The sequence below is a fragment of the Citrus sinensis genome, chromosome 6, assembly GCF_022201045.2.
Source record: "Citrus sinensis cultivar Valencia sweet orange chromosome 6, DVS_A1.0, whole genome shotgun sequence".
In the NCBI taxonomy this organism is placed as follows: Eukaryota; Viridiplantae; Streptophyta; class Magnoliopsida; order Sapindales; family Rutaceae; genus Citrus; species Citrus sinensis.
This window is the reverse complement of record NC_068561.1, coordinates 13475030-13502288: the sequence shown is the minus strand read 5'-3', so window position 1 is coordinate 13502288 and position 27259 is coordinate 13475030. Positions and strand designations below refer to the sequence as shown.

Sequence of the window (27259 nt, the reverse complement as noted above, 5' to 3'; positions counted from 1 at the left end):
TTTTAAATTTTTTTATTTAGGAATTTTTTGTATTTTCTATTTTAATTAGAGTCAATTATGGTATGTGTTTTAGTCTTTTGTTTCTATTATAATTGTAATTTAGTTTTTCTTTTAAGTTAACTTAGGGAAATATGTTTACTCTATTATAAATAGAGAAGTCTTATTATTATTTTCATAGCTTCACCTTCAATTATTCAATAAAAAAAACACCTTTTATAAATCCTTCAGAATTATCTATCAAACTATTTCTTGTAGAGTGTTGGTTAATTTTTACTCAATTGTTATTGATGTCAATGTGCAAGTTTACATGTTGATTGATTTATATAATCAATTATTACTAATGCCAAAGTGCAAGTATACACAACAAGTAATAAATTAATGAGTATTCAAGATCGTCTCCACAGGGATTGATGTTACTCAAAGTGCTAGAGCAATCACAATAATGCAACCAACTAAAGATCGAATCAAACACTTGTCAAATTATTCTTCCGTAACCACTATTTATGAGAAATAAAGCTAAATTAATACTTGTACGAAATAAACTAAGTTAATTATGCTTAAGATTCAATTGAGAATGTAGTAGTTGAATGATCAAACTCTCCTAATGGGGTGATTGTTGATTACAGAATTAGCACCAGTTGTTATGGCAAGTGCTGCAGCACTGGGTAGAACAAATCTGCTTCCGCAGCTGTCGCATGTTGGAAATCTCATACTTTTAAATCTCATATTTTTAATGTATGGCACTATGAACTTTAATCTCTCTACCCTACAAGATGAACATCTATGTCTAGGATATCACAAATCTTAATTCAAGTATTGCCCTTATGGGATTTAAGATGACCTAATCCAGGAAACTCAACTTAAGAACAAGTAATACTCCAATAATGTCCGCTAAGACATGCCCTTTTACTACTCTATCTTAACTGAAACCATTAAATGGGTGGTCAACCGAAATAACAATTATGATCATAAAAACTATTAGAGTATAATGCTACGACATTATCATAACAACATATAAGAACAGTCAAGAACCCATTGGATTATTTGTCACTCAACTACACTGAAATTTAGTTCATATTCTGAATAAGAAAAGTAAACATAAATATGCTGATCACAGAATACATCCAATCAATCAAAGGACGAAAGATAATATGAATTAGGCACGATGAAAGTCTAAAGATCCTTCTCGGTTTTTCAACGACACCGAACAGCCACCCTTAATCTTCTTCTCATTCTTGCCTTTGTAATTGTTTTAGGATGATAACCACTCCCGCGCGCCGCTTGTTATGTGGTGCATGCCTCCTTTATATATTGCAAATTAGGTTAAAGCCGGGACCCATGAGCGTGCATGTGTTTAATTTAGGAAACATGCAGATCGTGATTTAATTGCTGACCACGCCTATATTTTCTCCTACGTAATTCTCAGATTGCTGCAGCACTGGTTGCTCTCACATCCGCAACATCTCTTGTATTATTTCCGATTGTGCTTTCTTTCTTTTGTGACCATCTTCTTCCTCCTCTTTCTCATCTATTGTCTCCGCATCCTTTCATGAATTTAAAACCTACAAATTAAAACATGTGTTGTATTGTGAATCAAATCAGTGGTAAAACGACTAGCTGATGTCGCATTTTGGAAAGCAACACTTACACTTGAGAACGACATGGGTGAAGGTCGTTTTAGTTTAAGTGATGCACGAGAGTTCCACGTACAGGGATAAGCTGCTTTCTTGGTTCGTTAGAATCAGTTAATTCACGTGCCAGTCACGTGGGCTTTTGGGTTCGTTACTGATTCGTTAACAAGTTGTTATATACAACTGATTCTGTCAACAGAGGAGAGAGGGAGTGAGAGTTATTGTGAGTTTTATGAAGATTGAAACATAGGCTTCTTGAAAGACTCTGTAATCAGCTTGAGAAGCTCTCTGTAACTTCTATGAACAATCAATACAAATGGGTTCTGTTTCTCCCGTGGATGTAAGCTAGATTGAAGCTAGCTGAACCACGTTAACTCTTGTTCTTTTCTTTATTCTTTTTAGTTCTAGTCTCTGTGTGTATTTGGCTGGATTGATTCTTGGTGCATCTTGTTTGTTTGATTGTGATCTTGGGAAGTGTTTAGAGTTGATTGAAGTAATTAACCACTCCTAAGCACTACAACCTGTTTTAGCACAAACTACTATGATTTAAGCAAAACTTGTTAAAACCCAACTAAAATGAATGTTTATGCAAAAGGTCACCAAAATGTAATCAAAACACATTATTTACTCTCTAAATGACCTTTTTGGTGTAATCAAAACACATTATTTACTCTCTAAATGACCTTTACTTAAGTCTATAATTTATGTAATAACTCTTATTTCCTAGAGTTATCACACCCCCAAACTTAAACTATTGCTTGTCCTCAAGTAATGACATATATTAACATTTCCCGCAAACAAACATGCAGACGACTTCAGCTCTTTTATCAAATTTACAAAGATTCTTCCACCTTCAGATCATAATCCTAATCATACAAAATGCCCATAGTAGACCAGTTCTAGATTTAAGCTTCTTTCTGTCCATATTGTGTGTGTGCTGCCTTTGTGATTGAATTCCAGATGTGCTGTAACATTACCAAAGGATTGTAGAAGTTTCAGCAGTGATATACTTCATTCTTACAAGTGGTAGCATAGATTCCACATATTCAAACTGTGATAGCTTTAACATTGATAACCTGAGGGATAATCAGCCCCCTCACTGTAACATTTATTTTTCATGTGAATGTCTATCACTTGTAATGATGACACCCAATTACTCAAATCATGTCCAGATCAGAGTTGTTGTAGCAATATCTGTGGTATAGTCTTATCTCAAGATATCTTTGACTCAAGGCTGAACATGGGGCTCATGAACAGACCTGGCTACTCAATACTTTTAGACAGAGGACAATATCTACAACATTGCTCATAACTCTCGCTGCCTTTTTACACATTTCTGCATATGAGGTACATACTCAGATCTGGTTACTCAGCAACTTAAACCATTGGAGCATAAATATCACACTCAATCAACATGCTTCTCCCTTCAAAACTTAAGACATTTTCTATTCTTTTGGTTTTGCTATAGCAGTCTCATACAACTCAATCACGGGCTAAGTGTTGGGACAGAATTTCACTTCTATATATAACTATCTCTACTTGGCATTCTCATAAATATTGAATAGCACTCAATTTATCTTCATTAGGTTTTCAAATCCATACACAAATAACAGATAATAGAGCTTCACACAACACAAACATAAGACACATGCATTCGGAAACAACCCCCCCAAACTTGAGAGGTGTTGTGTCCTCACAAGCAAATAAAATATAAAAGCACACAAATGGATAACAACAAAAAGTTTTTTTTTTTTTAAGAAAACGTAAACGAATGAGATAAAAGTACTCCCCTGTGGTGGGGACTGCAGCCCATGATATTGATGCTGTCAGCGCTTCTTGGAGGCACTGCGCAGCTTATCTTTTGGTGAAGCCTTTAGGGAAGTGGCTGGCAATTGCTTTGTCCTTTTCGCTGCAGGGCTGGTGAGAGAAGTTGTGGTTGGGGTTACTGTAGCAGTACTCGCAGTTGTACTACTTTTTTGTTTGCTGGGTTGCCTTGGACTGGTGCGGATAGGCTGGCTAGGAGTTTGTTGTGGTGGTTTCAGGGTCAATCCATCAGCTGCCTGGCCCTCAGCCATGATGGCAGCGATGACCTCAAGTAGTTACTTGGCTTGCTCAGATGTAGGCATGGCTCTGGTTGCTGCAGTAGCCAGTTCAGTATCGATTCGCTCCATCTCGTCGTTAGAGGTTTGAGGTGTTGTCAGTTTTTCTTTACCCTCGGCCTTTCCTTTGCCTAAAAAGACTGGAATAGGAGGTTCCATGTCAGGGTCTTCCTCCTCCTCTTCTTGAATAATGTGTTGTTTCCGGGTTTTGGATTGGGTTGGGATGGGCAGTTCCTCTTGTTCTTGTTTTGAATTATCCTCTGCCTCTGAGGGTGAGCTATCAGTCTCATATTTGTCCCCTTCATCCTCAGGTGGGTCAGATGGTTCAGCATCTTCTGAGTCAACTTCTGCTAGTGGTTCAGTTGCAGCTTGCTTTGCTGGTTCATCTGAAGCAGTGGCTTCTTCGCTGGTGTCTGCTAGAGCACCTGTGGTGCTAGTGTCAAAATTGTATTGCTGGAGCAGGGACGCAGGGAAGTTCCGATGATTGCGTTTCATGTATTCATTAAATTGGTGTAGTTGTCCATCCAGGTGCTGTAGAAAACTCCAAAACCGACCATTTTCCCTCTGCTGAGCTTCCACACACTAATGGATACTGGTGCTTAGTGCCTGGATAGTCTGTTCTAAGCCAAGAGTTCGTCGTGCCCCTATTACAGCAGCTGGTTCAATTGTTGTTCCAGCACTCTCGCCAGCAACTCTTTCAATTGTTCGTGCCGTGAAGGCACCATCATTCTTGACATGCTCATCGCTGGCTTCAAGACGAACACTTGAAACTACACAAATGCTGGTGATAAGTGAAGGAAATAACAAAGCAGCAGTTCAGTGAGTTTTGGCCGCACATTCTCAGATTTCTTTTGCAATGATGCTACCCACATCTATGGGAAGCCCTTTTACAAGGACATATAACAAAACCAATCGTTCTTGTGAAACCGTAGTCGTGTGAGTAGTGGGCATAAGCCTAAATTTTAAAAATTTCACCCACACCTTAGCAATTGGTTTCAAATCTATCCTGTTAACTACATGCCCCTCCTCGTTAACCTATGATGCCCCTTCGATGGTAAGAGTTGTAAAAATGGTGGTCCACTTTTTCGGGGTTAACTTATCACGCAATTTAGCACACTTACAAGTAATCTCAGCAGGTAAGTTATAAAAAACATTGATAACACGGGAGTCCAATGGAACAAGAATATTTCTTACCCAAATGTTGTGCTGATCAGGGCTTACCAAATTGGCATAAAATTCTTTTACCACCGGCAGTACAGGATTGCGAGGGTGTTTGCAGAACTCTAGTCATCCTCTCTTTGCTACAGCATTATGAATTGTTTGCACAATTCCAGTGAGTTGGTCTGGAAATTAAAATACTTTTTCTTCCAGAATCTGATGCGGCTCTATGAATTCTTCGTATTTTTCCTCAGCGTGGTAACTCTGGAATCATGATGGATCTTTCAAGCGGTTGGCTGTTTTCTTGTATCTCGGCATTGCTGCAACAATAACAGATTGAAGCTACTGTGTCTGAGAATAAAAAGAGAAAAACCAATTAAGAATTTAGAGAGTTGGACTTGCGAAAGAGATGGGGAATAGTGGCGTGGACACTAAGCACAGTGATTCCTTTTTATAGTGGACTATAATGTGGAGATAACTATAGTAATTTAGAGATAATTGAGGGAATAAAATATTTGAATTAAATGTGCATATCCCAAAATTATCAGTTATTGAAATTAAAACTGTGATTTCAGAGATTTGTTTATGCAATTTCTATCCATATCCGAGCGTCCATCTGTCATGTTTTCATCTCCAACGGTAAGTGAAGGCTCCAACCTTTAATTTACTGTAACGGGAAAAATTGTTGTTGCAGCCCCCCCTTGTGTATTCCAATAACGGGTACAGAATCCATACCAAAGCGTGTGACACGTGGTTGTTGTCCTCTGAATTCTGTCACCAGATTCTTGCACTTGTCAATATGAAATTCAATTGTCACCTCTATTTCACACTAAAAGTAAATCTAAAATTATGAAAATAAGTAGATTAAATGACATCGAAAATAAGGAATGCAATAATTTAAAATGATAAAAATGGAAAAATACGATTAACGAAAATAGTAAATAGGAATAATTGTCCATAAAACCAAAGGATATCAAAATTGGTTTATACTGGCTGGTTCCTTAATGGACTGCCTCTCATGAAGCTCTTGATTTAAGGTCCTTCAGCCTGACCTTCTGTCTTTGCTCAAAGGCTGGGTTCTTGAAGGAGTAACACCTCCTTTGAACCTTATGCTGCTGGATGTATGTAATGCTTAATCCTGTGCCCATTAACCTTGAATTGGTGGCCTGTTTGTTCATCCAAAAGATCAACAGCCCCATGAGGGTAAGATTTTAACAGTTTAAATGGGCTAGACCATCGTGACTTGAGCTTTCCCGGAAACAATCTTAGTCTTGTATTGTAGAGCAACACTAATTGACCAGGGGTGAGCTTCTTGTGTTGAATATACTTGTCATGCCAGTGTTTTGTTCTTTCTTTATAAATTCTGGCATTTTCATACAAAAATAACCTTAATTCATCAAGCTCACAAAGTTGAAGCTTCTTTTGTTCTGCTGCAGTATGCATATCCCAATTTAGTTTCTTCAGTGCCCAGTGTGCTTTATGCTCGAGCTCTAGAGGTAAATGACAGGCCTTGTCGTAAATAATTCGATAGGGAGACATGCCGAGTGAGGTTTTGTATATTGTTCTGTAGGCCCATAAAGAGTCATGCAAATGTAAAGACCAATCCTTCCTTGTTGGGTTCACCACTTTTTCTAAAATCTTCTTAATTTCTCTGTTGGACACTTCAGCCTGACTATTTGATTGTGGGTGATATGTTGTTGCTACCTTGTGTCTGACTCCATATTTCAGCATTGCGGAAGCAAAGATTTTGTTGCAAAAATGTGCACCTTCATCACTAATAATTGCTCTAGGAGTGCCAAACCTGGAAAAAATATTTTTTTGAAGAAAGGTTACCACTGTTTTAGCATCATTGGTAAGTAATGCTGTAGCTTCCACCCACTTGGAGACATAATCTACAGCAACCAGGATATATAAGTTCCCAAAGGATGGGGGAAAGGTTCCCATGAAATCTATTCCCTATACATCAAAAACTTCCACTTCCAGTATGTTGGTCAATGGCATCTCATATCTGCTAGTTATGTTCCCTGTTCTTTGAGATCTGTCACAACTTTTAACAAAGTCATAAGCATCTTTAAAAATAGTGGGCCAAAAATAACCTGATTGCATAATTTTGGCAGTTGTTCGGTGACCCCCAAAATGTCCTTCGTATGCTGCAGCATGACATGACTCCAGTATATGAGGTATTTTTTCTGCTGCAACATATCTTCTAATTACTTGATCTGAGCATAGCTTATATAGGTGTGGGTCATCCCACTGGTAGCTCTTAACATCATAAAGAAACTTTTTTTTCTCTTGAAATTTCAGGTCAGGTAGTAGCAACCCACTTACTAGATAATTAGCAAAGTCTGCATACCAAGGAGATTCTGACTGCTGTAGCATCTGTGCTTCCTGTACTACCAACAACTGTTCATCAGGAAAAGTTTCAGTGATACCATTCTTTGTCAATGTACTAATGTCTGCTTCCAACCGTGATAAGTGGTCTGCCACTTGATTCTCAGTCCCCTTTCTATCTTTAATTTCTAAATCAAATTCTTGAAGCAATAAGATCCATCTCATTAGTCTTGGTTTGGTATTCTTCTTTGAAATTAAATATTTGATAGCTGCATGATCTGTGTAAACAGTTACTTTAGTACCTACCAGGTAAGCTCTGAATTTGTCAAAAGCAAAAACTACTGCCAACAACTCTTTCTCTGTAGTTATGTAATTGATCTGTGTTGGAGTGAAAGTTTTGCTTGCATAGTATATGGAATGAAAAACCTTATCCTTCATTTGCCCTAATACTGCTCCCACAGAATGATCACTAGCATCACACATCAATTCAAATGGTAAATTCCAATCTGGAGATATAACTACTGGAGCAGTAATGAGGGCTTTCTTTAATTCTCCAAATGCTTGAAGACATTCTTTGTCAAATTGAAATGGTTTGTCGTGCTCCAGCAATGAACACAAAGGCTTGGCTACTTTGAAAAAATCCTTAATGAATCTTCTGTAGAATCCAGCATGACCTAAAAAACTCATAATCCCCTTTACTGAAGTTGGGATTGGCAGTTTATCGATTACCTCTATCTTGGCTTTGTCTACCTCAATACCATCCTTGGATATCTTGTGACCCAGCACTATTCCTTCCTGCACCATGAAATGGCACTTCTCCCAATTAAGTACTAAGTTGGTTATCTCACATATTTTAAGAACTGCTTCCAAGTTATGTAAACAGTTGCTGTATATTTCTCCAAAAACTGAGAAATCATCCATGAAAACTTCCAAAGTCTACTCTACCATGTCAAAAAATATAGACATCATGCATCTCTGAAAAGTTATTGGAGCATTGCATAACCCAAATGGCATTCTTCTGAAGGCAAATGTTCCATAAGGACAGGTAAATGTAGTCTTCTCTTGATCCTCTGGTGCTATAGCAATCTGGTTGTAGCCTGAATATCCATCTAAGAAACAGTAATATTGTTTTCTATCAAGTCTTTCCAGCATCTGATCTATGAATGGAAGTGGGAAATGGTCTTTCCTTGTGACTTTGTTGAGCTTGCTGTAATCCATACACACTCTCCATCCAGTCACTGTCCTTATAGGAATAAGTTCATTCTTCTCATTAGCCATTATTGTTATCCCTCATTTCTTTGGAACACACTGAACTGGGCTTACCCATGAACTGTCTGATATTGGGTATATGATTCCAGCATCTAACCATTTGATGATTTCCTTCTTTACCACTTCTTTCATAATAAGATTTAGCCTTCTCTAGTGCTCCACTGAACTGCTGGAATAGTCTTCTTAGAGGATCTTATGCATACAGATTGATGGGCTGATACCCTTTATGTCTGACATGGTCCATCCAATTGCTCTTTTGTATTTTCCCAGCAAATCCACTAAGCTTTGCTCTTGACCTGCATCCAAAGTAGACGATATGATTACAGGGAGTGTGTTATTTTGGCCAAGATAAGCATACTTTAAATGTGAAGGTAACAGTTTTAATTCAAGACTAGGGGATCATTCAATAAATGGTAAAGTTGGTTTTACTTTTCTGTCTGAGAGATTCAGGTGTTCAATTGTTCTGTTGTGCCTATTAGATTGATGTTTGTCCATCCAATCAGTTTGAATTGCTATAACATCTTCCTCTTCAACCTCCTCAAAGGTGGTGACTTTGTTAAGAACATTACTGCAGCACCTGTCCATTCTATCTGCTACAACAAGATCCACTACACTTAAGAAATTGCAGTCTTCTAGTTCATCATGGTTTCTCATAGTCTCTAGTACATTGAATGTGACTTGCTGGTCATTCACTCTCATGGTCAGCTCTCATTTTTGCACATCTATCAGAGTTTTTCCAGTTGGTAAAAAATGCCTGCCAAGTATAATGGGTACCTCTTTGTCAGCTTCAAACTCCAGCACAATGAAATCCACTGGAAAAATGAATTTGTCAACTTTCACCAGTACATCCTCTATCTTTCCTTCAGGATATGCATGAGATCTGTCAGCCAATTGTAGAGTGACAGTTGTTGGTCTGCACTCCCCCACTCTAAGCTGCTTAAACACAGATAATGGCATCAAGTTAATACTAGCTCCCAGATCACAAAGTGCTCTACTAGCATACCTATTCCCTATAGAGCAGGGTATTGTAAAGCTCCCTGGATCTTTCAATTTTGTGGGAATTTTACTCTGAAGCATATGGCTGCTTTCCTGTGTTAGAGCAACAATTTCAAATTCTCCCAGTCTTCTCTTTCGCGCCTAGATATCTTTTAGAAATTTCACATAATTTAGCATTTGCTCCAAGGCTTCTACAAAAGGTATGTTTATGTGCAATTGCTTCAGTACTTCTAGAAATTTACTAAACTGCTTGTCTTGTTTTTACTTCTGGAACCTTTGAGGGAAGGGTGGTGGATGTCTAAACTGCTGGTTCCATTCAGAAGATACCAAACTCTGTTTGTTTAAGTTGGTGCAGGTTGTGGCTACTGGTGTTGTAACGTCTTTTTCAGCAAGATCTGGTTGAATTTCTTTTGCAATTGCTGTAGCTGGATCCCTTGCATCAGTGTCTTAATGGGGAGTTTGCTGTAATAAGCTTCCCTTTTGAGTTGGTTTTTTAACTAAATTGCATTCCATCCCATTTTTAGTTACCTCAATTGGAATATCAACATGCTTTCCAGATCTCAGACTAATCACTTTGTAGTGTTCTTTGCTCTCTCTCCTAGGATCTTCTGTGTTGCTAGGTAAGCTTCCTTGAGTTCTGTTACTCATTGTTGTAGCTAATTGTCCTATTTGATTTTCAAGGTTTCTCAAGGACACAGCTTGACTCTGCATAATTGCTTCATTCTTTGCAATGTACTCCTTGATCAATACTTCCAACGAAATGATTGGATCCTGACTGATATGCTTTTGCCCTTGACTTTGTTAATGAAAACCAGGTGGTTGTGGCTGTGTGTTTCTATTTAGTCCATTCAATGCTGGAGCATTTCGATTTTGATTGCCCCATGAGAAATTTGGGTGTTGTTTCCAGCTTGGGTTGTAAGTATTTGAATAAAGGTTGTTCTGAGGTTGTCGATTGAAGGTACCCACATAATTTACTGAGGCTGGATTTCCAGGGCAATTATCAAAATCATGATCTTCACCACAGTAAACACAAGAAAGTTCAGTAACTTGCTTTACTGTTGCTGGAGCAGCTGTCATGGCTTTTACCATGTTAGTCAATGAAGTTACTTGAGCTTATAGGGTCGTAATTGCATCAATGCTGTGTACCCCTATTGATCTTCTGGCTACTGGTTACCTAGCTGAAGGCCATTGGTAATTATTATTGGCAATTCTCTCCAAAATTTCATAAGCTTCAGTGTAGGGTTTGGATAACAGAGCCTCATTTGCTGAAGCATCCACCATTAACCTTGTACTCAGCTTTAACCCATTGTAGAAAGTTCCAATTGAATGCAACAGGGAGTACCATGATGAGGACACCTTCTGAGCAATTCCCTGAACCTTTCCCAAGCCTCGTACAGACTCTCATCTTCAATTTGATGGAAAAAGGTAATTTCATTCCGTAATTTTGCATTCTTTGTTGGTGGGAAATATTTCATTAAAAATTTATCAGCCAATTCATTCTATGTAATGATGCAATCAGATGGTAATGAATTTAACCATGCTCTTGCTCGATCCCTTAAGGAATAAGGAAAGAGCCTCAGTCTTAAAGCATCTTGCGTTGCTCCAGCAATTTTGAAAGCACCACTCACTTCCAAGAACAATTTAAGATGGAGATGAGGATCTTCATTTGGCAATCTATTGAATTGTCCAAATGTTTGCAACATTTGAAACATCACTGGTTTTAACTCAAAGTTGTCAGCATCTACTTCAGGTCTGATGATGCCAAGATGGACAACTTGAGGAGTTAGCACGGCATAATCTCGTATAGATCTATCTCTGTCATCAGCCATGTAAATAATATTGTTGTTGCCTAGCTGTCTCCTGTTAGCATGTTCATTCTGCTCTTCTTGAATGTTGGCTGGTTGTAAAGGCCCGTTAGGGTTCAAATTTCCCTCAACTTGTAAATTATTCATGTCTGAAACAGTCTTTGAATTTCTTTGTTCTCTTCGCAATCTCCTGATAGTCCATTCAATCTCAGGATTGAATTGGAATATCACAGATCCGTCCTTGCGCATGCACGTACTGATCTGCTAATCAAAATGAATCAAGTTTAGTTTAGTGCTATCACGATTCACTTCACACTTTAAAAATAATCAATCAATCCCTGGCAACGGCGCTAAAAACTTGTTGATTGATTTATATAATCAATTATTACTAATGCCAAAGTGCAAGTATACACAACAAGTAATAAATTAATGAGTATTCAAGATCGTCTCCACAGGGATTGATGTTACTTAAAGTGCTAGAGCAATCACAATAATGCAACCAACTAAAGATCGAATCAAACACTTGTCAAATTATTCTTCCGTAACCACTATTTATGAGAAATAAAGCTAAATTAATACTTGTACGAAATAAACTAAGTTAATTATGCTTAAGATTCAATTGAGAATGTAGTAGTTGAATGATCAAACTCTCCTAATGGGGTGACTGTTGATTACAGAATTAGCACCAGTTATTATGGCAAGTGCTGCAGCACTGGGTAGAACAAATCTGCTTCCGCAGCTGTCGCATGTTGGAAATCTCATACTTTTAAATCTACTAACAATGACCAGTTGCTCATAAATTTAATGTATGGCACTATGAACTTTAATCTCTCTACCCTACAAGATGAACATCTATGTCTAGGATATCACAAATCTTAATTCAAGTATTGCCCTTATGGGATTTAAGATGACCTAATCCAGGAAACTCAACTTAAGAACAAGTAATACTCCAATAATGTCCGCTAAGACATGCATTTTTGCTGCTCTATCTTAACTGAAACCATTAAATGGGTGGTCAACCGAAATAACAATTATGATCATAAAAACTATTAGAGTATAATGCTACGACATTATCATAACAACATATAAGAACAGTCAAGAACCCATTGGATTATTTGTCACTAAACTACACTGAAATTTAGTTCATATTCTGAATAAGAAAAGTAAACATAAATATGCTGATCACAGAATACATCTAATCAATCAAAGGACGAAAGATAATATGAATTAAGCACGATGAAAGTCTAAAGATCCTTCTAAGTTTTTCAACGACACCGAACAGCCACCCTTAATCTTCTTCTCCTTCTTGCCTTTGTAATTATTTTAGGATGATAACCACTCCCGCGCGCCGCTTGTTATGTGGTGCATGCCTCCTTTATATATTGCAAATTAGGTTAAAGCCGGGACCCATGAGCGTGCATGTGTTTAATTTAGGAAACATGCATATCGTGATTTAATTACTGACCACGTCTATATTTTCTCCCGCGTTATTCCCAGATTGCTGTAGCACTGGTTGCTCTCACATCCGCAACATCTCTTGTATTATTTTCGATTGTGCTTTCTTTCTTTTGTGACCATCTTCTTCCTCCTCTTTCTCATTTATTGTCTCCGCATCCTTTCATGAATTTAAAACCTACAAATTAAAACCTGTTTTAGCACAAACTACTATGATTCAACCAAAACTTGTTAAAACCCAACTAAAATGAATGTTTATGCAAAAGGTCACCAAAATGTAATCAAAACACATTATTTGCTCTCTAAATGACCTTTACTCAAGTCTATAATTTATGTAATAACTCTTATTTCCTAGAGTTATTAGTACACAACAAGTAATAAAGTGATGAATATTCTAGATCGTCTCCACAGAAACTGATGTTACTAGAAATGCTACAGCAATCACAATAATGCAATTTACCTTTATTTCAAGATGAACCTAGTTAGAATTGATTACTACTGAAATTAACAATTGTAAGAGAATAAAACAAATAACTGTAGTAATGAAATAGATTAGATAAATTGCGTAAAAGAATCAAATGAGAATGAAGTAGCTGAATGATCAAACTCTCTTCATGGATTGACTGCTTTTCATAAAATTAGCACCAATTGCTACAATAATTCCTACAGTATTGGGCAGAATCATTTTCAGCTGCCGCGTATTGGACTTCTCATACCCTTAAATATCCTAATAATGACCAGTTGCTATTCTATCTAAGGTATGACATTATGAACAACTACTCTCTCTACCCTACAAGGTGAATGTTTATGTCTAGTTCTTCACAAATTTTAACTTCAAGTATAACCCTTATGGGATTCAAGAAAAACTTAATCCAGGAAACTTAAATTAAGATCAAGTATTACTCTAATAATATCCACTCAGACAGACCATGTTGCGGCTCTATCTTAACTTGAACCATTAAATGGATGGTCAACCGAAATAATGATTATAATAATAGGTACTAGAGTAAAATGCTACATCAATTATATAACAACTATAGGAACAGTAAAAAACTCATTTAGATTGTTTGTCACTCAACTACAATCAAATTTAGTTCATACTTTGAAAAAGAAAAACAAACAGCAAAATATTGATCATGAAATACATCGGTTCAAACAAAGAGTAAAGAAAAGAACAAGTAGAGAACGATGAAGATTGAATCCAAATAACTCTGTTGGATTCTTCACTGATGCAGACTTCGTTCTCTTGAATTCTGATTGTTTTCTTCTTTTCCTCTCTATTTTTCCAATGTTAATTCCTTGCCGTCATTTTATGTGATGCGCGCTCCTTTTTATAACTGAAAACTAGGGTAAACAAAAGCCTATGGCGCACATGAGTCAGAGTAGGAAACTGCAGATTGCAATTCTGCAGATATCCTATGCTAAGTTTTCTCTGTTGTTTGTTCCAGGATTGCTACAACAATGGTTGCTCTAGCAACGACTACAGCACTGCACTGCTCTAGATTTTGTTTCACTTCTTTGTGGCCGTATTCTTCCTCCTTTTTGCCAGCCTGCTGTATCAGCATCCCTTCCATGAATTATAAGCTTCTAGAAACCTACAATTATGCACATGATTTGAGCACGAATTACTTTAAATCAAACAAAACTTATTAAGACTAAACTAAAATGAATGTTTATGCAAAGCGTAACAAAAATGCAATAAAAACACATCATTTTCTCTCTAAGTGATCTTGATTTAAGTCTAGAATTGCCATAATAACTCTCATTTCATAGAGTTATTACAAAGTCACTTGGATTAGAGTATCATCTAATCTCGCTTAACATATTGTTAAAATCTCATTGAGTCGTTTCGATTAGAACGAGATCTAATCATGCTTTGATTAGAGCGTAACTTAATTGCATTGACTTGGTCCAGTGCTAGAACGAGGTAGCAGAATCAGAATTGATAGGGTATATAGATGCTATATATCATTCTACACCGAATCAAGCCAACGCGACTATGTTATGCTTCAATTGAAGCGTGATTGGATCTTGTTCAAATCCCAACAACTCAATAAGATTTTAATAATGGATTAAGTGAGATTAGATGACTCTCTAATCCAATTGACTCTGCAAAAGAGATTTTGATAGATAATTTCAAAGGAATTATAAAAGTGGTGTTTTCGTTGAAAAATTGAAGGCTATGAAAATAATAATAAGACCTCCATATTTATAATATAGATGGAAAAATTACCCGCCAACATGCAAACCTGCCCAAACCCACCCGTAAAAACCCGCTCGGTACAGATAATTTTGCAGGTTGCGGGTGGGTTTAGTATTTAAACTTAAATCCACTACGGGTTGCGGGTGGGTTTGGTATTGAGAAAAAATCTCCTGGGTACCAGCATGGGTATCCACCAACCCACATTATTTTTTCATTATTTATATTTTTATTTTAGTCAATAAAATTATATAAAAAAATTTAATCATAAATATATTTAAGTTAATGTTTCAAATTCCTAAACCTAACTTATGTTATTGCAATATATATATAATAAGCCTTTAATAAGTAGAAATTTTATAACTTTTATTACTAATATTTTATTTTACTTTAATTGATTTTGTTTGTTTTTCCTTAATGATAATTGCATAAAATCTACTTGTTGATATTATTGACAATACTTGTATATTGATTAAAAGATGAAGTAAGGCATTGATATTAGTGACGATGATTTGCCTACAATAGAAATATTTTGAGTTAGATCAATGTATTTTGTGTTTTTTTTAATGCTGAAATTTTAATTTCTTATTTACATTGATAAAATCTATAATTGAATATTGTTTGCGGATATTTTAGGCTATTATTATATTTTTATAGTTCGAAATATATAATTTAAGTTTTTATGCACTATTAAATATATTTTTTATATTCATGATTTTAAATGAGAAAACCAGCAAAAAATTCGTTGTAGGTTGCGGGCGGGTCTGGTAATTTAAATTTTTTGCGGATGCGGTTTTGATAACGGCAAACCCGTAGCGGGCGATGCTCATTGCCATCCTAGAGTAAACATACTTCACTAATGATGCGTTTACTTCATGGAATGAGAATGGGGTAGAATGAGAATGGGTTGTCTTGGGAATGAGGAATGTGAATGAGATTCCAATGTTTACTTGGCAAAAATAAATAGGAATGAGAATGTGTTGGAATGTCATTTATGGGTTTACTTGGCAAAATAAATGGGAATGAGAATCAATTTACCAAAATATCTATAGTATTAAATAATGTAATTTTCATTAACTAGATACATGTATAAATATTATTATAAAAATGATATTAATTAAAAACATAAAATTAATAATAACAATAATAATAATAAATGTTAATAATGATAATATTAATAAAAATAATAAATAATAATTGAAGTAATAAAGTTAATAATAATAATAATAATAATAATAATGACATTTAAAATAATACAATTAATAAATTTTGATAATAATAATAATAATAATAGTAATAATAATTAATAAAAATTAAAATAATAAAGTTAATAAAATTTAATAATAATAATAATAATGACATTTAAAATAATAAAATTAATTGTTATTTGAATGAGAGTAACTTGGGAAATATGAAAAAATTAGAGGGATACAAAAGTAAACATGAGTTTCATTCTCATTCCCAACCCCCCATGGGAATGGAATTTCTATTCCTTATTCTCAAATTGTATAGGACCCACACATTTTATTCTCTTTCTCAAATTACATTTGGTCAAGTAAATATGAGTTTCATTCTCATTCCCTAAACTCTCAAGTAAACACACCATAAGTTAACTTAAAAAGAAAAACTAATTCATAATTATAATAGAAATAAGTATAAAAACACATATCATAATTGACTCTAATTAAATATCAGAAATACCAAAATAAAAACTTTTAAGATCCTAAAATAACGTGATACGTGACAATAACCTTGCATTTTTAGCCGAAGCTCCTTCCTTTCTACGCTATTTTAAATAAGTAGGACAAGAATAACTACTTGCTGATGATCTAATCAAAACTTTGCATAAGCCAAATATAAAGGACAAAGCGGAATGAAATATGTAAAAGATGAGCATAATTGAAAGATTATGACCAATGGTATTCAAAAAGACGTAAATGATCAGTAATAATTGCTAAGACAACATTTTTTTAAAGTGAGGAATACGATGTTGCTTTCTTCGCCAGCATTTCTTATATTCAATGTGAAGAGTTGCCGACAATAATTAAATTTTAAGCTTACATTACTACTGTATATGCCAAGTTTTAACTATGTCATCACTTTTATATGATTGTCATCGATCATATTGTAAATGTTGTTTTCACAAAGTCTTCGGCGTTTAAGTCTTCACAAGCTGGAAGCCTGGAACGAATCATCAACAATTTCGTGAATTGGATAAAGCATCCTTATAAAATGTCAATGGGAAAGAGATGGTTGAAATTATATCTACTAGCATAAAAAATTCAGACATGATTAATCTTATATGTATATGTGTACCAATACTCTGCGAAACAATGAAATTTATTTTAGTTGTCTTATATAACCCTTTCATCACGAGATTCACGACGCTATATAAGTTATATTCCCTATCAAACTATTTTAAAGTATAACATAATCATTAATTTTAAACGTGTGGCACTAGCGTAAGTAAAATCGGGTTTGGATCATATTCAAATCAATTTAATTAAGTTTTGGGTTGATCAGTTGGGAAAAAAAATCATCCAAACTCAATTCAAACATATAACTGACCGACTCCGTCTCAAACATGTTCAAATCGCATCGGATCAAAAAAATCGGGTGAAGTTCGAATCAGCTCGGAATTGGATCCACACATGTACGAATATATATAATGAATTAAATATTTTGTACACCCAAAAATAATATAATTATTCACCTAATTAATTATAATTATGTTCAATTAAATGACAACTAAAGTAAGTCACTAGAAGAAACAGCCTGAGAGGATGAACGCAAAGCAAACTCATAAATAATGAATCAAAGTTCAAATCATACTTTTGATCTAAGCATACAAGTTACCATTACATAATCAATCAAACTCAAAATTTTCAATACCCAAATTTTTCTAATTTTATTGTTAACAATACATATTATTAACAATTAATATATCGTCAAAAATTTTGGTTGGAGATTGGAGGAGCAAATCCAGTAGGGAGCAGCAGATCCATTGAAGGCTATGACTGTGGGCTGTCACTACACTTTCAATTAGATTTTACTTTTTTGTTTAGTTTTAGATTTTTTTTAGACCAATCTGATCGGACGATCGGATCAGGTTTATAATCCCATCCGATCAGGTTGGTTATAATCTCATTCGTTCGGATTGGGTGAATAATTTGATTCGATGCAAACCTGATTTTTTTTTTCTATGGAGTTTGGTCAGATCGGATCGGTTTGCATCAAATTATTTGCCCATCAATTGCATATGTAGGCTTTTTGTTTCATTATTGAGAAGAAAAAGAGCGGAACGCTATGTTATTTGACAAAACTAATCGAAATCTCCTAATATTTTAAAATGGGGTAAAGCTCATTTATCTTTAAAATTTAAGGTTAGTATCCAACTAGTCCTTATTTTTTTAAAAGTACTTCAAAACATTCTTATCATTAAGTAATTGACACCCTTGCCCTTATTTTTTTGTTCATTTTGGTTTGCTTCTACAATATTACCATTTAACAATAATGTTTCTTTTTTTACGACATTGATAAAAAAAATTAAATTATCAATTTAACCTTAAAAATAAAATTTAAAATATATATATAAATTTATGTGGAAGCTCATGTATGTCCAAAAAAAATTAATATTGTAAAAAAATTAAATTACAATTTTTATGGACATTAATAAAAAATTAATATATTATCTACTCAACAAAGTATTCCACAAAAATTAATATTTATTATTTTATTTTTTGAGATTGAATTGGTAATTTAATTTTTTTTTTATTAATGTCCAAAAAAGAAATATTATTGTAGGAGAGTAATCTTATAAAAGCAAGTCAAAAGGAACAAAAGTAACGGCAAGGGTGTCAATAATTTAACGGCATGGATGTTTTGAAGTATTTTTAAAAAATAGGGACTAAATGGGCACCATTCTCAAAATATAAAGACTAAACAAGTTTTTACCCCTTTAAAATGCAACCAAAACCTCCTAAGAATTAACTTTTTAATCGATCTTACCATTTTTTCCCTTGGTGGTTGTTTGGTGGTAGAAATATGAATTCTTTAAATAATTAATTGAATAATTTATTATATTAATTAATTGAAAATTTAAATAAAAAATTATGGAAAAAAGGGGATAACTATAATTTTGGAAAACTTTCAGAATTAATTAAAAAAATTAAATGTAAAACCCTTGATAAACGAATTTTGAACTCCAGATATCTTATCTTAAAGACAAACTATTTTATCACCTCAACTAACTAAATGGCACCCATAATATTCAATATGAAGTTTTAATTGCCTATAGCAATAACATAAGCTGACATAACCATTGAGAGGTTTTCCAAAAGGTGAAATAAAATGTCAAGTCCGAGAGGAGGAAAGGGACAAAGAACGGATCTCTTTCATGGGTTGTTGACAGGGGCGGAGACAACATATTGATTGACTGGGGGCTTACTCAACGGCGATAAAAAAATTTTTAAAAGTAATAAATATATAAATTTGAAAGATTTATCATACTTCAATATATGTTTACAATTGTCCTTTACGAGTTTTCATACATTGATAACGTTGCATTACAATTTCATTATCAATATTATTAAATAAGTCTTTTTCTATGTAAACAACTAAACTATCATTCATCAATTGCTCTCCCATTCGGCTTCGTAACCAATTCTTCAAAAAGTTCATGGCTAAAAATGCTCTCTCTACACTCGCAGTGGCAACATGTAAAGTCAATGCTAATATTATTAACAAGTAAACTAATGGATATACATTATGTCTCTTAGTCTTGACCATCCGCATTGCAAGATCACCAATATCCTTTAATTTTGAAAACTCACCACTAGTGCGCATATCCAAAATATATGTATCAAGTTGAGTCCCAAGTGCCATGATATCAATTGTAGAGAACTCATTTGGATACAACTGAGCTAGCCGTAATAGCTTCTACTTGTTGAAAGCTGAAAATAAATCATTTGGAGATAAACATGCTAAGCAAAGAAGCAACTCAGTGTTTGTCCCATTAAAACGAGAATTAAGCTCTTGAAGTTGCATATCTAAGACTGCATAATACAATTCAACACGATAACGATGCAAATTTGTGATCTCTTGAGCTTTACGTCGTGATCGCCCTCTATCCACAAACATATCACGCCCTCTATCCACAAACATATCATCCATATTAGGCACATCAATATCATGCTTCACACAAAAAAAGTAACTTCATCAATCAAATAATTCCATCCACTTTGTCTCATTGTTTGAAGTTGTAGTTTACATAACCTAACCAAGTTCATAGCATTCACAATATCTTGATCTTTCCTCTGTAATGCTTGTGATATCTCATCTGTAGCCCCTAAAATATTCTTCATCAAATGTAAACAGAACACAAAATTAAATGACAACATCAATTCTAGTAAATTCTTTTCTTCTCCTCTTTGCCCAGATTTTGGTCCATCATCAATAATCATTTCCAATACACTAATTACTGCTGAAAACATGTTAATAATGCTCAATAATGTATTATAATGTGAACCCCAACGTGTATCACCACAACGTTTTAGAGTAGTCTCTTGGTTTAGGCCTTGCCCACTCGAGAGATCTCCAAGATTAAGTGCTTTAACAACTTCCTCAACATGTTTCTCTCTAAGAGCATCACAACGTTTAGATGAGGCTCCAACAACATTCACCACATTGGCAATTATAGCAAAAAACGATTCAATTTGAATATGATTTTTTGAAACAACAATAAGAGCTAACTGGAGTTGATGAGCAAAACAATGAATGTAATAAGCACACTCATTCTCTCTCAAAATTATGGTTTTAAGGCCATTAAATTCTCCTTGCATATTACTTGCTCCATCATAACCTTGCCCTCGCAACCTAGACATACTCAACCCATGTCTAGAAAAAAGTCTATCAATAGATTCCTTAAGTGATTGAGCAGTAGTACTAACAACTTGTTCAATGCCTTTAAAATGTTCAACCACTTGTCCACTAATGTTTACATATCGTAAGACAACAACCATTTGCTCTTTTATTGATACGTTGCGAGATTTATCAACCAAAATAGAAACAAATGCATCACCCATCTCTCTTATAATGGCATTAGTGGTATCAATTGCACAAGCACTAACAATGTCTTTTTGGGTATCAGGACATGTCACTTTCAAAAATGACGGGGCATTTTCTAATGTAACAGCTTTTATATCCTCATTATGATCAGCCAAAAATTTGAGAAGTTCTAGAAAGTTACCTCGGTTACTTGACTCTTCAGATTCATCATGGCCGCGAAATACCAGTCCTTGTCGTAAAAGAAATCTGACACAATCAACAACTTGTTGATTTCACCTTTTGTGAATACTCTCGAATTAACTCTGAAAAATAGTAACCCAATAGACTAAGATCCTTTCAGAATTTTTATTTACGAGAGAATGTGAGACAACGAGAGCTGCTGGAACAAAGGTTTATTGATTGATTATTAATGAAAAGATGGGTGGAAGCTTATAAAGCATCGATTGGATTATTCATTACATAAGAAACATAAAACTGAAAAGAACCACATAAACTATTAATTAAATTGACCAAATCTAAGTGATAGGTGGCAAAATGATGCACATCTTTTAAACTCTTAATCATAATGCGTTGGATCCACCATCGTCAGCATTTTCATTGGCCAGCGTTTCTTTGTGCATGCAAGGCTAGAAAGTTAATTTAGAGAATGTTCTAACAAGAAACAAAGGAGTGTAAATAAAAATTTCTAAATCGCTTAGGTAGAGACCTGTTCAATAAGGAAATGCTCTACATTCCTCCGATTAATAAAAGTTATTGTTGTTCAAGAAACAGTTTGACATCAAATAAAAGGATATGTACCAAATTTTGGATTATACCTTGTGGCTTGGAGCTGCTTTCAGTCGACATTCAATGGATAAGCTTTTGGTTTTTCATTTTTTGCCAAAGTCAAGGGGTACACGTAATGCTTGTTATTGACATTCAAGATTTAAATTTTTTGTTATCCTATGCTTAAATTTAGTTTTAAAAAGATTCATTCAAAAGTGAAAGTGTAATCAAGCGTGATCGTTGACAAATTTTGTAATATGCTTCCTAAGTTATTGGACATGTTCGGTTTAATTGAATAAGTCGAACGTAGTAATATAGTTAAATACGTCTAAGTTGGTTGAGAATTTTATTAGCTTAGTTAGTTAAGTATCCAATTCCTTATTTGTAGGAATTATTTTCTCTCATTCCTGTTATTGTTTTGCTTTGTTTGGCTAGTATAAATAAGCCACAGTTGAATAATATAATCATCAATCATCTTACTTTCAAAAAAAAAAATGCTTGTGTTTACATCTTAGAGAGATTGGCTTCCTCGAATTAGCCAATTGTTATCATTTGAAAGTTGCAAGAGCAAGATGGGAAGAGTAAAATTACCTTGCATGTACCAAATTGGTATCAAAACTGGGTTGTAGATCAAAGAGTGGAGCATATTGAAAAGGGTATGGAGTCGCTAAGTACTAGCCAAAATAAAATTGTTAGCCAATTAGCTTAATGTTTGAGAGGCTGAGTGTGTGGATAGATCAAATATCAAGTCAAGCGGCTAACGATAAGGCTGAAGATTCTTCAACTCCTCAACATAACCAAGGAGTATGTAGCAGCAGCAATGACAACACGCATCAAGCTAGTTCAAGCCACTGCTATGCACCAAAGCTAGTAAAATTAGATTTTTCAGGATTTAAGGGTGGGCCAAATCCAACAAGCTGGCTGTATAAAGCTAAACAATTCTTTGAAATTTATGAAACTCTTACTATTGATCAAGTTTCTTTAGCTTCATTTCACTTAGAGGGCGATGCACAATTATGGTACCAAATGCTGAAACAGGAATCAGTTTACATATCCTGGAATGAATTCAAAGAAGGGATTTACTCAAGGTATGTCCTAACAAATTTCTCAATTTCTTTGGAGAGCAAACTAAATTGCAGCAAACTGGAAGTGCAAAGGATATCAAAGTAAGTTTGAGAAACTCCTAGCTAAAGTAGGGCATCTACCTCATGCATGTCAATTGAGCTGCTTTATCACCGGTCTGTGTGAATCAGTTCGTACCGATGTATAAGCCAACTGACTAGATAGTCTAACTTCAGTTATCTAGTTGGCTCGGTTGTATAAAGCAAGAGAAACCTCTAGAAGCAAGTCATCCATTATAGCCATAAAAAGGGGTTATTAATCTCACAGTATGTTACCCACAAACTTGTCTCATGGACCGATAAAAAAGATAACAATTAAAGGGTTGAACGAGCAGAAAAAGAAAGGGTTATGCTTTAAATGCAATGAAAAATTCAGCCCTGGCTATTGCTATAAGAGGTTGATTCTAATTCAAGAAAATTTTGAAGATAATGATAAGATGTAGAGATGGAGATCGAGGGAGATGAAGTTATTGAACAAACTGGGACAAAACCTACAATGTTTTTCCATGCCATGGTTAGAACTCAAACTCCTAAAATGATGCAAGTTATGGGAAGACTGGTACAGAAGGTGGTGACAGTACTTATTAACACTAGAAAGCACCCATAATTTTGTCCAAGAAGAGTTGGCGAAAAAGGTGGGGCTGTAACTAATACCAATTAAGCAGCTCAATGTGATGGTGGCTTTCGGTGAAAGATTGAGCAACCTAGGTACATGTCTGCAAACTCCAATTAAATTATTAGGAGTTCTATTAATTGTGGTCTTTTATTTATTACCCCTTGAAGGCTACAATGTTGTTTTAGGCACTCAGTTGCTAAGTACATTGGGTTCTATTGAATGGGATTTTTCTAAGCTATCAATAAAATTTAAGGTAACAGGGAAGGACGTAGTTTTGCAAGGTCTATCTACTCTGGAAAATAAATTAGTAAGCTACCTTCAATGCCAACAAGTGATGAGGAAAAGGAAAAAAAAAAGGCTTTTTACTACACTTAAATGTTGATAAGACTCAAAATGAAAACCTTGTAGTGCCGATACAAGTACAACAAATTTTAAACACTTACGGAGATGTAATTTCTAAACCTAAAGCCCTGTCTCTAGGGCGTGCCCACGACCACAAGATACCACTACAATCTAACTAAAGACCAGTAACAGTAAAGTCATAGCATTACCCTTATTTTCAAAAAGCAGAAATAGAAAAAATGGTAGCTAAGATGCTGAGATCAAGTGTCATTCAACCAAGTAACAATCCTTACTCCTCTCCAGTCATCTTAGTGAAGAAAGAATATGGGTCTTGGTGCTTTTGTGTTGGTTATAGGGTTTTAAATTGAGTTACTGTCAAAGACAAGTTTGCGATTCCAGTAATTGAAGAATTCTTGGATGAATTACATCGTGCAAAAGTCTTCTCAAAGCTAGATTTTGGATCCGAATATCATTAAATCAGGGTATATCTTAACGACATCAAAAAGACTGCATTTATGTAATGTTTACTTCCTGAAGTAGAAGTGAGAAGTCTAGATTCCTCATACTCCAATGTTTACTTATCAATTTTAAGAGAGGAGTGAGAATCCCTACAGAGTGGGATTCCCACTCCCATGAAGGGAGGTGGGAGTGGGAATCCACACCCCCCTCTTCCCTTTTTACCCTTACATTTAATAAAATAAAATAAATACTATCATATTAATTTAAATAATATTATTATATTATTTTATAAATTATATTTATTAAAAACAATAATATTAAACATATTCAATATAATATTATTATATTTATTAAAAATAATAATTTACATTGATTCTAAGTTAAAATTAGTTAAAAATAATATTATTATACTCATAGAGAATTAATAATATTACTATACACTATTTTTATTTGAAAATATAATATTATTATATTTATTTAATATTAGTAATTGATAATAATCAATATTTTATTCTAAGAAAATATTAATTTTGTATTATATTATTAATAATAATGTTTCATTTGTGTTGCTCTTAATAAGAATTTTTTATTTACATAATTAAAATTAAAATTAATAAAAATTGTGATTTTCATAATTAAGAATATTAATCATTATTAAAGGGGTTTGAGAAGAAGGCCTCATCGTCTGCGATTAATTTGCAAATATAATAAAATAAATATTTTATTTTTCAAATATATTTTATTTTATTAAAACTATAATTATTTAAATAAGGGTAAAACTGTAATTTAAAATCATTTACTCTCAATCCAAGATTATGTAAACACATTAATTGGATTCTGATTTCAATTCCATGCTCCCATTCCAATGTAAGTAAATAACTTACTCCCACTCCCACTCCACACTCCTAATCTCAGGATTGCCACTCCTTAGAATTCTCACTCCAATCTAAAATACAAACGCTACCTTAAAACTCACAAGGACCACTATGAGTTCTTGGTGATGCCATTTGGTCTCATAAATGCTCCATCAACGTTTCAGTCTCTCACGAATGAAATATTTTAAGCTCACTTAAGAAAGTTTATTTTAGTTTTCTATGATGATATCTTAGTATATAGAAATTCACAGGCTGATCATGTTAGCATTTAAAGATTGTATTTTCTATTTTAAGATCTCACCGTTTGTATGTAAAATAAAGAAAAATGTCCTTTTGGCCAAAAACAAGTCAAGTACCTAGGCCTAAGTGCAGGTGTGGTTGTTGATCCAAGAAAGATAGAATCAATGATGAGTTGGCCCAAACCTCAAAATCTTAAAGCTCTTCGTGGATTTCTAGGATTAACTGGCCATTACTATAATTTTATACAAAATTACAGGAAAATAATTGGACTACTAACTTGAATGCTAAACGAAAATTCATTCCAATGGGATCCACCAGCTGAAGAAGCATTTGAGAGGCTAAAAGAAGCTATGACACAGGCACCAGTATTGGCACTACTGGATTTTACAAAGAAATTCATTGTTGAATGCGATGCTTCCAAGTTCGAAATAGAAGCTACATTATTGTAAGAAAGACCCATAATTGAAATTCTCACTCGAACCGAACATGTCCACTTACGAAAAAGAAATTCTAGCACTTGTCTTGGCGGTTAAAAAATGGCGGCCTTATTTGCTTTGTAGGCAGTTTATAGTATGCACTGACCAATCAGAGTCTCAAGCATCTCTACTCTCAGCAAATTAGCACCAGAGCCCAGTAAACATTGCTTTATAAATTAATGGGATTTGATTTTGTGGTTGACTACAAAGCGAAAAGAAAAATATAATAACTGATGCACTTTTAAGAAAAACAAGAAAGAGGAAGTTCTAGAGGAAAATCATGTTATAAAGAGGAAGTTCTAGAGGAAAATCATGTTATCTTTAGATTGTTGCCTAATTGGGTTAAAGCTATCAAAGAAGAAATATAATCTAAAACCTCTCTCCAGCAACTACTATAGATGGTCAAGGATGGTTAGGCCATAGGTCCATGGAGGTTATAAAATAGGTTCTTATTTTTGAAAATAAATACTTTAAAAAAATGCAACTCTTACTCCTGACATCATTGAACAATTTTATAACAGCACACATGGAGGTTTTTTGAAGACTTTCCACTAAATTCGAGTAAATTTCTATTGGAAGGGAATGTGAAATAGAATTAAAATCCTTATTAGAAACTGCAATGTTTGTCAACAAATCTAGGTTGAGTAAGTAATGCCTACAAGGCTTCTACATCCTCTTCCAATACCAGCTCAAATATAGGAAGATATAGCCACAAACTTCATAGAGGGGTTGCCACATTTTCATGGTAAATCTACTATACTTGTTTTTGTAGATTGGTTATTAAAATATGCACATTTTATTACCATCTCGCATTCCTATATTGTTGTTGGCATTGCTCATGTATACTTGCTTGCAAGGTATGCCTCGTTCTATTATGTGTGATAGAGATCCAACTTTCACTAGTACATTCTAGAGAAAACAATTTCAACTCAATGACACATTTTCAACTAGAGCTCTGCCTACTATCCTCACATAGATGGGAAGAGTGAAGTGGTGAACAGTATGCTTGAGATGTATTTAAAATGCTTTTCGAGTTTACGACCACATAATTGGGTAAAATGGCTTACATGGGCAGAATTTTGCTATAATACTAGCAACCATTTATCAATTAGGAGAACATCATTTGAAGTAGTCTCAGGAAAAGCTCCTTTATCCCTATTGGCATATTGTTCCAAGGGCAGCTAAAGTTGAATCAGTTGAACAAGAGTTGATGAAAAGGGATGCAATTATCAAGGAAGTCAAGGAAATGATTAAAAAAGCCCAGGTTAGGATGAAACACATCTATCACTCAAAGCACAAGGAGAGGAAATTTTCTGTAAGGGATATGGTGTATCTAAAGCTACAGCCTTATAGAC

At 34.4% G+C, this 27259-nt stretch overlaps 2 protein-coding genes and 1 non-coding gene across 3 annotated transcripts; 1 reads left to right on the top strand and 2 right to left on the bottom strand.

The window, feature by feature from the left end:
- Positions 1 to 3730: 3730 nt before the first annotated feature.
- LOC107177393 (uncharacterized) lies at positions 3731 to 4225 on the bottom strand. Its single transcript, XM_015531138.1, has one exon. It carries the CDS (start codon positions 4223 to 4225, stop codon positions 3731 to 3733), a length of 495 nt encoding a protein of 164 aa, XP_015386624.1.
- A 6597-nt stretch (positions 4226 to 10822) lies between these two features.
- On the top strand, positions 10823 to 10930 carry LOC112498725 (small nucleolar RNA R71). Its single transcript, XR_003066143.1, has one exon. It is a non-coding gene; the product is annotated as a small nucleolar RNA R71 (small nucleolar RNA).
- An 8952-nt stretch (positions 10931 to 19882) lies between these two features.
- Positions 19883 to 25888, bottom strand: LOC107177392 (uncharacterized). Its single transcript, XM_052443770.1, has 4 exons — positions 25706 to 25888; positions 25198 to 25259; positions 20224 to 21256; positions 19883 to 20137 (listed from the first exon to the last, which is right to left on the bottom strand). The coding sequence occupies exons 1-4, from the start codon at positions 25886 to 25888 to the stop codon at positions 19883 to 19885; spliced, it is 1533 nt and encodes a 510-aa protein (XP_052299730.1).
- Positions 25889 to 27259: the final 1371 nt, after the last annotated feature.